The sequence below is a fragment of the Hemiscyllium ocellatum genome, chromosome 6, assembly GCF_020745735.1.
Source record: "Hemiscyllium ocellatum isolate sHemOce1 chromosome 6, sHemOce1.pat.X.cur, whole genome shotgun sequence".
NCBI lineage: Eukaryota > Metazoa > Chordata > Chondrichthyes > Orectolobiformes > Hemiscylliidae > Hemiscyllium > Hemiscyllium ocellatum.
In genome coordinates this window covers 68991841-69007658 of record NC_083406.1, presented here as the reverse complement: position 1 = coordinate 69007658, position 15818 = coordinate 68991841, and the positions used below count along the sequence as shown (strand labels likewise).

General features: G+C 39.8%; 1 protein-coding gene across 4 annotated transcripts in view; it reads right to left on the bottom strand.

Annotated features, from left to right (window-relative positions):
* The window catches only part of LOC132816435 (mitogen-activated protein kinase kinase kinase kinase 4), a 263375-nt gene that overhangs the window by 138487 nt on the left and 109070 nt on the right, over positions 1–15818 (bottom strand). For all 4 annotated transcript variants that reach the window (XM_060826013.1, XM_060826015.1, XM_060826011.1 and 1 more), the window contains exon 3: positions 13283–13339. In XM_060826013.1, the coding sequence (XP_060681996.1) occupies positions 13283–13339 (57 nt within the window). The remainder of the gene's footprint in view (positions 1–13282; positions 13340–15818) is intronic.

Sequence of the window (15818 nt, the reverse complement as noted above, 5' to 3'; positions counted from 1 at the left end):
CAAATACGACAACCAATATTCCATTTGTGTTTTTGATGTTTCTTACTATCCGAGCAAAAGTAATTTATCAATCTGGCACGAAATTTCCTTGGTCCTCCACAGCTCCTAGTTTTCCATCTTGGCTCAAATATTTTGGTTTTTGTGTCTTAACCCAGTGTGAATAACGTAACACCCACCCACAAGTGCACTCCATCTGCCAGTTTAACCCAATTATTTAGTCTTCTTTATAGGCACCTAATCTCTGTTCCAACTCCCTTTTTGCTCCCCGACACTTGAATCACCTCCTGTATCAGTGTCAAAAGACAACCCAATATAAACCGGAAAGTTTTGAAACCCACACACTTGAAGTAACATGTTTATCCTAGAGTCAGGGAACTGAAATTCAATTGTCAAAAATCAAATTGCTTTGGCATTCAACATGCAATTGGGGATGGGTTTCTGAATCAATACCTTGGGGTATCTTCATTGGATTTTTAGAGGTCTACTGAATTCGGTCAATTAAACATTATAGAACCTATCTTAATTTCATTCCACTGCAATTAGATGACCATCAGTGCAGCTGGATTACTACCCAGGCAATCATTCAAATTCAAATGAATGATGACGATGATATGTTATCTCATGCAGGTCAGGTGAATTGGCCATGCTAAATTGCCCACAGTACTAGGTTCCGTAGTCAAGGGGACATGCAGGGAAATGAGTCTGGGTGGGTTACTCTTCGGAGGTTTGGTGTGGACCTGGTGGGGCCAAAGGGCCTGTTTCCACATTGTAGGGAATCTAATCTAGTTATTTCACATCATTCTTAACATGGCAGAGACTCTGTTTTTGGTGCAGATATACACCCAGTGAGATCGCAGGATAAACAATTTGATTAAATTAAAATGCATAATCACATGCCTCTGAAAACGTCTCATTTTTGTTTAGAAAGAAACTCAACAGTTGCAATGTGTATATTTGACAATTTCATGGTTATGGGTAATATAGCGCAGTCTCTCACAAACTGAACAAAGGAGTACATGGACCAGGAGTCACAACCATGCCCCATTATTTGTACAGCTGTCTACTGAGTCAGTCTGAACATTCATGTGCCAGAAATGCAAATATGTGAAGTGAGAAACAATAAGATCTATGAAGCCCTATTAGCAAATTCAAAACGTTTTGAATACAGCTAATTTACACAAATGTGCATAGATTTTGGTTAAATTGTAGAAAATAACTGCTCTTTAGTTGCTTCATTTGCATTAATAACTTGTCCCAAATATATTATGCAATAAAAGTGATTCAGGTACAACTGGTGAGCCCACAAAAAAAAAACAAAATCACCTACAGGGAGGATATAATTTTGCTTTGCAGGTCTACATCGGCAACTGGACAAAACCAAAATTGAATTGACGGTAACCGAGGCATACAATTACACCAAGAAGCCGATGAATGTTGAGGACATGTGTGGTACACTTTGATTTGATCTTCAGTTTCCAGGATAGCACTAACACCCTAGAAACAGCATTAGGAGTGGGGAATTCATGAAAATTGGAATCACCAGGAAAGACTTAATTCAAACATAAAAGAACCTGAGGGGGCATGGCCGGGTGAATATGGAAAGGATGCCTTGTCTCATGGGAGTATCTAGGGCTCGGGTCATGATTTAAAAGTAAGACATTACCTATTTTAAGAAAGAGAGGGAGGAAAAAAAAATTCTCCCAGAGGATTGAGGGTCTTTGGAATTCTTCCCCCAAAAGGCAGTAAGTGCAGCATTGTTAAATATTTTTAAGGCAGAGGCAGAGGCAGATAGAATCTTGATTATGAAGGATGAAGAACAGCACAGCGTATGAACTGACACTTTGACCCATCAAGCCTGTGCCAACACGATATCTTTCTACATTAAAAACTAACGCAGCTCATATCCCTCTCTTCCCTGCCTATTCATGAGTCTGTCAAGATGCCTCTTAACACTGCTATCGTATCTGCTTCCATCAGCACCTCTGACTGTGCTTTCCAGGCATTTACCCCCTTTTAGCCGTGTCCCCTAGTAATTGGCATTTCTATTCTGACTACTCATTCTATGTAATTTTGTAAACTTCTATTAAGTCATCCCTCAGCAGCTGAGGTTCAAGTGAAAATAATCTGAGCTTGTCCAATCTCTCCTCATAGTTAATACCCTCCGAACCAGGCAACATCCTGGTAAACCAAGGCTTCCAGGTCCTTCTGATTGTGTAGCATCTAGAACTGACCAAATGTAACCTAACTAAAATTTAATATGATTTGCCAATTTTTATGTTGTATACCCCAACTAATGAAAGCAGGCATACCATCCACCTTCTTGACCACCTTATCCACTTGCGTTGCCACTTTCAGAGCTGAAGTTAAAATCAGATCTGGATGATTTTAATCGAATGGCATAACAGGCGTGATGGGTCAGGTGGCCTACTCTTGGTCCTTGTTCATACGAAAATGGAGGAAAAGACTAGTAACAGACTGCACTCAAAGCTGTGAAAATTAGTCAATACATGTAGATTAAATTGTCACGACATTGTGAAGTGAGTTAATTAAAATTTGTTTGGTGAAGAAGGAAAAAGGGCAACTTAAAATGGAAATGTTAGTACATAAGCATCTGTCTCACACATGGCATTTCTACATATAGCCCATATGTCTTTTATCCATGAATGCATTAAGTAGGCAAAGTTGACCAAATGGTGTACAGGCATAAAAAGTTCCAAGAGAGGATTGAAAGCTATTCCTAGAGTAAGGCCTTGGGAAAGGAAATAATCAAAGTCTTAATGACTGCGGTGACATCATTACTTTTAAAAACACATATGAACACACTCCTTCACTCTTGTATCAAACTGATTTCTGCTGTCATTTACTGGGGCAGATTTTCATTTCTTTGAGTTCACCTCTGTAGGAGTAAGTGAGGACTGCAGATGCTGGAGATCAGAGCTTAAAAATGTGTTGCTGGAAAAGCGCAGCAGGTCAGGCAGCAGCAAAGGAACAAGAGAATCGACGTTTCGGGCATAAGCCCTTCTTCAGGAATGAGGAGGGTGTGCCAAGCAGGCCAAGATAAAAAGGTAAGGAGGAGGGGCATTGGGAATACGATAGGTGGAAGGAGGTTAAAGTGAGGGTGATAGGCCAGAGAAGGGGTGAGGGCGGAGAGGTCGGGAAGATGATCGCAGGTCAAGAAGGTGGTGCTGACTCTGAGGGTTGGGACTAAGAAAAGGTGGGGGGAGGGGAAATGAGAAAGCTGAAGAAATCTGCATTCATCCCTTGTGGTTGGAGGGTTCCTAGGCAGAAGATAAGGCACTCTTCCTCCAGACATCATGTTGCCATGGTCTGGCGATGGAGGATGCCAAGGACCTGCATGTTCTTGGCGGAGTGGGAGGGGGAGTTAAAGTGTTCAGCCACGAACAGTTCATCCACTTTACTAACACCTTCCACCCTGACCTCAAAATTTATCTGGACCGTCCCAGACTCCTCCCTCCCCTTCCTAGACCTGCCCATTTCTATCTCAGTCAACCGACTCAACATGGATGTTTAATATAAATCGACTGACTCCCACAGCTACCTAGATTACACCACCTCCCACACTGCCCCCTGTAAAAACGCCATCCCATATTCCCAATTCCTTCGCCTTCACCGCATCTGCTCTCAGGAGGACCAATTCCAATACCGAACAACCCAGATGGCCTCCTTCTTCAAAGACCGCAATTTCCCCTCAGGCGTAGTTGATGATGCTCTCCACCACATCTCCTCCACTTCCCGCTCCTCCACCCTTGAACCCCGCCGCTCCAATCGCCACCAGGACAGAACCCCACTGGTCCTCACCTACCACCCCACCAACCTCCAGATACATCATATCATCCTTCGTCATTTCTGCCACCTCCCAAACAAACCCCACCACCAAGGATATATTTCCCTCCCCACCTCTATCAGCATTCCGGAAAGACCACTCCCTCCGCGACTCCCTCGTCAGATCCTCATCCCCCACCAACCCAACCTCCACTGCCAGCACCTTCCCCTGCAACCGCAAGAAATGCAAAACTTGCGCCCACACCTCCCCCTCACTTCTCTCCAAGGCCCCAAGGGATCCTTCCATATCCGTCACAAATTCACCTGCACCTCCACACACATCATTTACTGCATCCGCTACACCCGATGTGGCCTCCTATACATTGGGGAGACAAGCTGCCTACTTGCAGAACATTTCAGAGGACACCCCTGGGACACCCGCATCAACCAACCCAACCGCCCCGTGGCTGAACACCAATTCCCCCTCCCACTCCGCCAAGGACATGCAGGTTCTTAACCTCCTCCATCACCAGACCATGGCAATACGACGCCTGGAGGAAGAGCGCCTCATCTTCCGCCTAGGAACCCTCCAACCACAAGGGATGAATTCAGATTTCTCCAGCTTTCTCATTTCCCCTCCCCCCCACCTTTTTCTCAGTCCAAACCCTCAGACTCAGCACTGCCTTCTTGACCTGCAATCTTCTTCCCGACCTCTCCGCCCCCACCTCCTCTCCGGTCTAACACCCTCACCTTAACCTCCTTCTACCTATCATATTCCCAACGCCGCTCCCCCAAGTACCTCCTCCCTACCTTTTATCTTGGCCTGCTTGGCACACCCTCCTCATTCCTGAAGAAGGGCTTATGCCCGAAACATCAATTCTCTTGTTCCTTTGATGCTGCCTGACCTGCTGCGCTTTCCAGCGAACACCTTTTTAAGTTCACCTCTGTAGTCAACTTTTCAGTTCACCTGCTACTCCACTTTTAACAGCAGTACTGAGATCTGCAATTTTCATTGCCTTTAGCTTTTTCAAATGGTTTGAAAGATGTTGACACTGTCGGCTAGGCCAGCAACTGTTGCTCGTACTTCGGTGCCCATGAGAAGGTGGTAATGCAGTATATTCCCGAATGTTGCAAATCCTCAGGTGAAGGAACACCAATAGTACTGTTAGAAGGGAAGGGAGTTCCAGAATTTGTTCTCAGTGACAGCAAAAGAACAGCAACATAGTTCATAGATGGTAGACAGCTTGGTGGTGTTATTATGCATCTATTGCCATTGATCTTGGAGGTGGAAGAGGTCACAGGTTTGGGATGTGTTGTCAAAGGAGACTTGGCAAGTTACAACAATGCATCTTGTAGATACCACACTGCTACCATCATGGGCTGGTGGTGAACAGAATGAATGTTCAAAGTGGTAGATGAGATGCTAATCAAAGTAATTGCTTTATCTTGGATTTATGACTCTCAAGTGTTGTTGGAACTGTATTCATCCAGGCAAGAACATGTATTCCATCAAAATCCTAATTTGAGACTTGTAGATGGCAGCCAGGCATTGGGGTGACAGGAGGTTACTCCTCAGAATTCCTAGCCCCTGCATTCCCACTGTATGATATGACTGATCTGGTTCAGTTTCTGGTCAATAGTAACCCTCAGGATAAATGATAATGAAAAATTCAGTGATGGCAATGCCAGTGAATGTCAAGGTCCGATGATTAGATTTTCTCTCATTCGCACCAGGCAAGTGCCAGGCACAGATGTTGCTTGTGACTTAACAGCCCAAATCTGGATGTTTTCCATCTGTTTTTGCATATGGACTGGGCTGGTTCAGTACCTGAGTTGTGAACATCTTGCAATCAAGAGCAAACATTCCCATATCTGACCATATGGAGTGAAGGTTATTGATAAAGAAGGTGGTAGGGCCAAAGAGACAAAATGGTCACAAAAACAGCCCACCCACATACAGCAATTCCTAATACCTCTGCCCTTCCTGATAACTGGCCTTGAACAGCAATTGCCCTAATGGAAGTTATGAGAGCAAAGGGGTTCAACCGCCTAATCCCAAGCCTAACTAAGCATACAACATCAGAGCTAAACTACCTCTGGGTTTCCTTTCCTTCCATTTCAAGCAAACCATTTCGGAAAATTGCACATATCAATGAATCCTTCCTGCAAGGTTTCAAATAAAAATCCTTATGTACAATAGCTGAAAAACACAGTGTACTTACACCAGAATCAAAAAATACCAGCTTAAATTGCAGAGAAGCAGTGGGGGAATTGCTTCAACTTAAAGAACCCATATTTGAAGAGAACAGAGCACAGGATTTAAGATCAACTGAGAATGAAACACAAAAAGAATCTTAACTAAATTTCCAACAGTTGTTAGAAAAGAACTGCTCTTGTCACGTGACCATTTGTCCATTGTAGCAGTTTCTTAAGCATATTCATAAAGTACCTATAACATTTAAAGACTCATTTCAATGAAAGAAACAAAAGGAATCTCTGTGCAGAGCATTAATGGGATGATTTGTTTCTTTTTTAGAAAGCAACAGTTGCAAAAGACCAATACCCTCTCTTGGATTATTGTATCCAATCTAGTCACATGTTTAAAACCAGTTGTTAGCAGCTTATCTAAGTAGCAGTCATCAATTTAAAGAACAGAATAAACCTCCCAACAAACCAAGGACAAGGCTATTTCCTAAGTCTGCATATCAACTTCCATGATGTGTATTAATATCCTTTAAATAAATAACATTGCAGAAGATGTGATCAGTTAAATTAAATTTCCCTTATCTGAACAAAGGCATTTCCTGGACAGTTCATATAAATTGTCTGACTAAACTAAGCAATGAGTGCGAATAACATCTTTGCTCATGTTTGCTTGGAAGTAATACTGATGCCAACATAGAGAGGAAGTTAAGTTAAAGTAAACAGATATCCTGGATCAACACCCAGTTCATGAATATACACTTTTGCTAATTCATATTCAGTAACTCCTTGAGAATAATTGCTCATGTCAAAGCCCAATTCTTAAATGAAATTAAAACAAAAATACAGAAATGGACAGAAAAAATAAAACCAATTCTGGAACAGAATTCTGCAGACAAAATTTTGCCAATTATACTGAAAACCAGACATATCACCCTTATATATTATTCTAAAATGTGAATAGTTAGACACAATGTAATAGACTCTATTTCATATAAACACCAAGCAAATGAAGCATTTCTTCACTGAAAGACAACGGCACAGTATTGACTAATTACTATTAAACCAATAGCAGATCAAATCTAAACAAAAAAAAATCAAAGAACTGCAGATGCTAGAAAGCAGAAACAAAAAACAGAAATTGTTAGGAAAGCCCAGATGGTCTGGCAGCATTTGTAAAGAAAATACAGAGTGAACATTTCTGGCCCAGTGACCCTTCTTCAGAACTAACAGTAGCTAGGAAAAGGTTGGTGTATATGCTGAAGGGGAATGGGGAGGAGTGAACGATAGGTGGACATGAATCCCAGAGAGAGAGAGAGAGAGAGAGAGAGAGAGAGAGAGAGAGAGAGAGAGAACAGTTGGACAGATAAAGGATTGGGTAAAGATCAGTCTGGGGGAAAGAATAGCTGCTAATTGGGACCATGGTATGGTGTAGTAGTAGCAGGGCCCAATAGCCAGCTCTGTCCCATCTCCCATACTTCAACACTCACCCCTTCTCTTCCCTCCCATAACAGCAATAGGTTCCCCCAGTCCTCACTTGCCACCTCACCACCATCCACATCCAAAGATCATTAGCTGCCACTTCTGCCACCTCCAGCAGGATGCCACCACTAAGACATATTTCCCTCCATTCCCCTGTCAGCTTCCCCCTCCAGGACACGTTGGTCCAGTCTTCCGCTATTCCCAACACCACTCCAATGGTCCAATGAAGAACAGAGAATTATTTTCCACTTGGAGACTCAGCAGCCTTTTGAGTTCAATTTCGAATTCAAACGCTACAGCACATGACATAATTGTCAGCAAATAATTTTTGATGGACGGAAGGTAATTGCTGAAGCATCTGAAGATGGTTGGGCTGAGGACACTACGCCAAGGTACTCCTGCAGAGATGTTCCAGAGCTGATTCACCTCCAACAACCACAACCATTTTCCTTGTGCTAAATATGCTAACTTCTTAGAGAAAAGTGAAATTATCCACCTCAGTAGGGAATAAAAACACAAAAGGCAGATTGTTTTTTAAAAAAATTAGTGTACGATCATTTAAAAGACATTTGGACACACACATGGTTAGAAAAGGATGACAGGAAACAGGCTAAGTACAGGCAATGGGACTTGTTCAGTTTAGGAAACCTGGTCAGCATTCATAAGTTGGACCAAAAGGCCTGTCTCTGTGCTGCATATCTCGAATAATAAATATTAAAAATCAGCATGGTTGCATCCAAATTATATCCATATATGCAAATAGATAACAAATGGTATGTTATACTCTGACTTGCATTAAAATGAAGACTGATGAAGTCTTGCTGCTATTATCTAAGCTTCTGTTGCTACCTTAACCGGTTCTGATGAGGCACCACTGGATTCAAAATGTTAACTTCTTTTCTCTCCACAGATGCTGCCAGACTGCCTGAGTTTCTCCTACACTTTTGGTTTTTGTTTCAGATTTTCAGCATCTGCAGTCCATTCTTTTACTTGTCTAAAGTGGTGCTGAGAGGGGCCTCAGCCGCCTTGAGCACGCATTAGGTGAAGCTGCAAAAATGGAATTAGATGCATCTTCCTGATGGTTTCAAACTAAAACTGGAAGCTGAGCTCTGTTCAAATGGGATGTTAAAATATTACTTTACCTCCTTCGCATTCACCATGTATCCAGGGAAGAGGACAGAGCTTGTGATAAGGCAACTGTATTTATGACAGGAGCAAGACATACATTATAGCTTTCCCAATGATTCAGTGAAAGAAATTTTGACATGCAACATAATGTTAGCTCGGTAGGTTCAATGGCAGAGAGAATTATTGAATCAAGGTGAATCAAGAAGTGTTTGAGCTGGATTGTCCTCCCTACACATACAGAAACTAATCTTCTTAAGGTTCAGATCATCTCAAAAGGACAGCATGAAGGTGCATGTCAAAGATACGGTGGTCAAAAAATAAATAAATATATAAGGAAGGGATTTTGCCCCATACAGGTAGAAACATGACTGGAGGTATTTAAAGGGTAAACATATAGTTAATTGAAAACCAAGGTCGGGTGATCTGAAGAGGGAGATTTGAATAGCTTAACTGTTGATGACTGTAAACAGATAAAGTACAAACGGACATGACCACTATAACATATGCAAAACGGAAACTCGTTTAACTTTATAAAGAGATAATTACCATAAACAGGGTGGAAACCTGTTTACCTTGCTAAGAGATATAATCACAGTGGAATGTGCAAAACAGAAGGGTGTTTAGCTTTACAAAGAGAACGATTACTGTAAAATGGGTCAAGCAGAGACTCATTCGGTTTTACAAAGGATAATAAGTCAGGACAAGGGATCAACTGTGGAAAAAACATGATAGAGCAAAGAGTAGGGCCAAGGTAAGAGAGGAAAACATTAAATGAGGATCAGAAAATGCTAGGATGGGACCGAGGAAACAATAAAGGGAATATACTTGCAATCAGTCAATATGAAGTGTTACAAAAGATAACAAAACAATAAAATTAAATGCTTTCTATCTCTAGGTTCAGAGCTTTCGTAACAAAGTAAGCAAGTTAGTAGCACGCACCTAAGTAAATAAATACCATCTAATAGCCATTTCAGAGATTAGCCTGCAGGATGACAAAGATTGGCACTGAATATTGAAGGGTGTATGTTCAAGAAAAATGGAATGCTCATAGATAGGTAGTACTGTAACTCAGGGCTAGCATTCATGCAAAACTTCAAGATGATTTTTACTCAGGAGATCAGAATACAGAAGTGGCTCAGATATGGAGGGGAGGAATCGGACAGCAAAGATGTCACGATTGGAAGTGATCCACAGGCCTCCTACAGTCATTTCAATGTGGGATGAAACATGCAAGGAATTATATTTGGGGCTTGTGATAAAGTGACAGCAATAACTACAAGATTTCTGTCAATCCACAGATATACTGGACAAATCAGATTGGCAACAGTAACCTGAATGCTTTCAAAATAGTTCCCTAGAGCAGCACATTTCGGAACTGACCAAGCCACGTTATAGTAGGTTGATTAATCAATCAATTCCCTTGTGTTTTTGAAAAAAGGGAGGTAAACCTCTCATCTCAGTAAATAATCCCATACAAAGCAAGGAAAACTATTCACTCTTCAAATGACTCTCGCACTACTTGTGAACATGGGATCAGTTAGATTAGTTGGCTGGATGGCTGGTTTCGGTGTACAGGTGATGCAAATAGCATGGGTTCAATTCTGACACCAACTGAGGTTACCATGAAGGTCTCTCTTTCTCAACCTCTTCCCTCACCTGAGGTGTGTTGACCCTCAGGCTAAACCACCACCATTTGTTTCTCCCTAATAAGACTATGGTGACTTTATCTGGACTCTTACCTGTGAACGCTCTATAATGTTAATCTAATGTATCACAGAAAAAAATATTTCATGCATAGTATAAAAGAATTTAGAAATGAATAATTATTGATCAACATCACAAACAAAAATATTCTGATAGTTTCTTTATCTCAAAAGATTGAGACCATATGTTCAGCTCAATTAGCATCTCTTCACTGTGTGTTTCCTTCATAGCCAACGACAATTGATATTAAATTAGTCAAACTCAGAGCTCACTCAACTATGGGTTGAGATGCCAGTGGGGCCACCCAGTTAAAACTTTGAGGTCAACTGATGGTGGCAATTGCTACTGTGAAAATCCTACTGAGGGTTAACACTTGCACAGTCCCTTTAAATCTAAGCTTTCAAATGGTTGTTTTTAAAAATCACCAATCTAGTCATTTTGCCACAGCTAATTTTGTAGAATTAAAGAGTATTAAAGGAGGACAATCCCAAAGGCATTGTACAATTTAAAAATTAAGACCACATCGAGGAGGGGTTTGTGAAAAAGCTCAGCGCTCCAACTGATATAGTTAAAACAATTTAACCCACAATTGTGGGACAATTGAAACCACGCAAACTTCCAAAAACTCCCTCTCCCCAAATATACTAATGTTTACAGTTTGAGATACTTTACAGGTGAACAGGCTTCACAATTCACACATTTTTAATTTTTTAAAAAATTGTAGGTGGAATGAATGCCATGAATCCCCAAGAAACATACCAGTCATTTCCAACTGGGATTCCATTTTCTCTTCACCTCTGCCCTCTCCACTTACGTTAAAAAGTGTGCAATTGATATACATTCATGCCATTTACTTTTCAGAGTTTGTATTTCAGATGAGTGGCAGTGGGATGTTAGTCTATTTTTTGTGAAGGAATTTAGTGATTAAAAAGTTCAGTCAATGCAGAACCATAATTTTGAACTGGTATGTGTCAGAGAGCAGATGATTGAAGGCCTCCGAGAGGATTAATGGCAATATTTCATATTGTCAGATTTGAACCATACAGAGGTGAAGCGGACATATCAAGTTATTTTCGAGGACAAACAAATCCCAATACTAAAAACATTATACCAAGATTCCTGTCAATGTTACATCAGATACAACATATATGGTGTTGAACACAAAATGCCACCAGATGAATCTAGTTCCATGTGACAAGTCTTATGGAATCCCTGGTGAGTTGGCAAGTTGGATGCAAAATTGACTTGGTCATAGAAAACAGACCATTGTTGTTATCTGACTGAAGGACTGTGATCAATGGTGTTCTGGAAGGACTGGAACCTCTGTTGTTTGCAATTTACATAAACGATTTGGATAAAAATATCAGTGGTCTAATTAGTAAGTTTGCAAATGACACAAAAAATTGGTAGAGTTGTGAATAGTGAGGAAGGTTATTAAAGGATATAGCAGGATTTTGATCAATTGGAAAGTGGGGCAGTGAAATGGCAGGTGGAATTTAATCCAGACAACTGTGAAGTGTTGCATTTTGGGAAGTTGAATGCAAGATGAAAGTATATAGTAAATGGCAGGAACACTAGAAGCACTGATATATACAGAAGGATCTTGGGGTCCAAGTTGATAACTCCCTGAAAGTGGCAGTACAAAACGGATGAGTAGAAGAAAAAAAAGATATCTGTGGCAGGCTTGTCTTCAGTCAGTGCATTGAGTATAAAAGTCGACAAGTTATGTTGCAGCTGTATAAGATTTTAGTTAGGCCACATTTGGGAGTGCAATTCCAGTGGCCACACTAAAGGAAGAATGTGGAAGCTTTGGAGAGGATGCAAAAGAGGTTTACCAGGATGTTGCCTGGATTGGGACTGTACTGACTACAACGAGAAGTTGGATAAACTTGGACTGTTTTTGTAAGTGGATCAGAGCCTGAGGAGGGCAATCCGAAAGAAGTATTTAAAATTAAGAGAGACATGGATAGTTCGAGTTCTTTCCCCCAAGGTGGAAATGTCAAATACTAGTGGGAATTGATTTAAGGTGAGAGAAGACATGCAGAACATGGTGGGTGCCTAGAATTCACTGCCAGGGGAAATGGTAGAAACAAATCACCAATCATTGACAAAGAGTGAAGAGGAATTCCCTGACAATGAGGATTGTGCAATTCTTTTGGCTGACAATGAAAACAATTGCAACAGAAGACATGTGCATCGCCAGGTGGATATGTGATCACCAGATCAGATTAAATGTCAAACTGACAAGATGCGACATCGAAGTTTGAAATGTTAGTTGTGCAAGCTCCATTTTACATGTTGTACAATTATCGAATTGACAATATATACCTAAGTACAATCACATATGTCTGCAATAAGATTTTACCTTTTTCAAAAAGGGGGATGTTGTACCATGCTTCATGGTCAATATGTCAGTACACCTTTTAGGGTCATGTTCAATGTGTCATCATTGTATCAGAGCATCTGATCTGAAAGCATAAAAATCTCATGCTCCAACTTACCTCTGATCACTTAAAGCATGTTTCTCTGCTGTAACTCAACCTAATACTAACCTGGAGACTTGTGCTCCTGAGGAAAGTAATGTCTGTACTAATAATTATTTGCAACATAATGTCTGTTTGAGTCTTCAATACCATATCATCCATGCACAGTTTCTTAGGTCATAAGGGATAACATAAGCATTGCTGCATCAAGTAAAACACTCCGCTAAAGACAAATTGACACTAAACATAAAAGTCACTCCACATATTGTAAAAAAAAATCAGGAGGAGACTTGTTTAACATAAGTCTTGTTTAACGTAAGTCCAAAATCATGCACATGGTACAGACGTTTCTTTGTTATTTCTTGTGGTGATGGATTCCTTGGCTTTAAAACTGGCATTTCTTGAAACAGTCCTTAATTGAAAAGGGTGGCTGATACTGGCAGCAAAACAGCAAAGTGCTGGATTACCGGAGCTTTTACATAAAAATAACACTGACTTACCTCTGTAACGTCCATGACTTTAATAGCTGCCAGTTGTCCTGTTTTGACATGACGACCCTACAAACCAAAAAATTGAAACTGGTTAGAATACAGAAAAAAAATTTAGACAAGCCAGTAGTTGGTGAATTATTAAGCTTGAACCTATTCGCCCTAAATGAAAACATCCTTCCAATCTGACTAGACTACAACACTTCAGTTTTAATGAGAAACATGCAAACTGTTTAAGGCCTTTATTGGATGCTTAAGATAGCCACGTTTATATCGCAAGTGTAAATCACAAAAAAAAGTTTATTCACTGCTGACACTTGGCAATTAATTTGAGATCTGTTGTCTTGGATGCCAAGAAAGTTGTTTCTTCAAATAAATTCAAGACAAAATACTCTGGATGCTAGAAATCTAAAACAAACAAAATGCTGGAGAAACTTAGCAATTCTAGCAGCATTGGTGGATAGAAAATCAAAACAGGACATTAAACTAAGATGATTCATGTAATTAAATCATATTTGTCAAATATACAAATCTTCTGCTTTCCTCTCCCAAAGTCTGAATTCATACCATTTCTACAAGAAATGTAATTAGTTATTTTAACCTCCTTGCAAAAATAATTGTCAGATTATAATCCAAATATATAAACAGATGCAGACATTCAAATTCCTTTCTTGCAAATGGTACATGTAGTTCAGTTACAATACGTTACATCCTGCCATTTCTCCTCAAATATGTGCCTTCTTTTTCTTGCCTTTCCACCAAATAACACTTCAACTTTGGTGCCTGTTATCTCTTCGGTTCTCTTGGCCCAACCTCTCTAGATTCACTAATTTATTGCTCATTCTTTCTAACTTTGGCCATTATAACATTTCCTGCCACTCCTCAACTACTCCATGTCCTATAGTCACAGTCACAAACAAGGCTAAGTATCAACTATTTCTTTGTCTCCCCAAATTCAAATCTCCAACCCTTCCCCAACTATATTTCATCTGCAGTTACCCTGGAATCTATAAAATCTCTCAGGGTCACTATCACTGCAATCCCAAACAAGTACTTATATAACCAGCTTTTCGACCTTCAGTATATCGAATCACAACTTTGCAAATTTTAGGTTGTTGAAACTCTCCCATCTTTGAAGATCTGATCCTTTTAAGACAACTTTCACGACCTCCCATCCTGCTCTACCCCAGAACATCTTCATCTTGACTCTCACCCATCTACATGACATAACCTTAGATCCTTAGAACCCATAACCAATTTAGCAAATCATCACCAGATCTGAAAAGGCACATTAAACTGTATTGCATATTACTCTTTCCATGCTCTTGAATTATTCTAGATGGCATGACATAACTGATAGAAGATTTTACTGAGATTTATAAATGTTATTTTGCTGTTACTTTAGTCTGCTTGATCCACGTGTTGATCCTCTTTAAATTTATTGTAAACTGTATAATAAGAAGCTTGGCTTTCATATTGTTTATCTTCGCACTAAATAAACCTGCTCAATTTAGTATCAGAAATCTGATTTAAAACAGTATAACCTTTTGTAGCTTCTATACAGTTAGAGAATAATTTTCATTCAAGTACTTCCCAATTAAATCAGAAGCATTTCCATATTCCAATAGCATCTACAGTCTATAACCAGATTGTAATTTTTTTTTAAACCAACTGTACTCATACAGCTTATGTAAAACCTTATTCAAGTCAGCTAAGGTAAATTAAGTTCATTTCGTTTGAAAAAAGGAACATCATAGCAATTAGAAATTCATTCTGCAACACGATTATGATTTAGTGTGCATAGGTTAATTTCCAAACTCCCATCATCAATTTTTAAATATTAAGAACCTATATTAAGGCTGCTCTCTGAAAAGGCAACATTTTAAATCTTTGAAATACAATCAGCCAACAAGTGAAATTGTTCAGAATTTACAGATCCAAATAAAGAGAAGGCTGCTTCTAACACTAAAAGTGTGAGAAGATAAGTATGAATATGTATTCTTCCATCAAGAGAAACACCGGTTTTGGAGGGTGGGTGGGAGTGGAATGGGCAATAATATTTTTTGTTCATTTAAAAAAGTTATTAAATAGAATATTGAAACATTATTTGCTTAATTTCATTCCTCAATGGCTCATGCAGTTACTCAAGTCCAACAACAGTTAGAGGCTCAAGAACAACATGCAGATTTATGAGTAGCTATTTATTTCAACTGACTTGTACACCATTAATCAGGAGTTAAAAGCAAAAGGTAGATAAAAAGCTCCACTATGATAACACAGTTGTGATTATTGAAATACTGCTTCAATATACAATAACATCCCTTAATTCCTGCAGTGCTATGCTAATTCATGAATAAATAAACTTCAATTTAAAAATATAGTTTTATTTCCCCAAATTTGATCAGGATTGCTATTACACCAAGATTTATTGTCCATCATAGACTGCTTTGGAGAAGCAGGTCCTGGTGAGCTGTCTTTTGAACTGCTGTAGTACTTGGGGTGCAGGACACCCACTATGCGGTGAAGGAGGGAGTTCCAGGATTTTGAC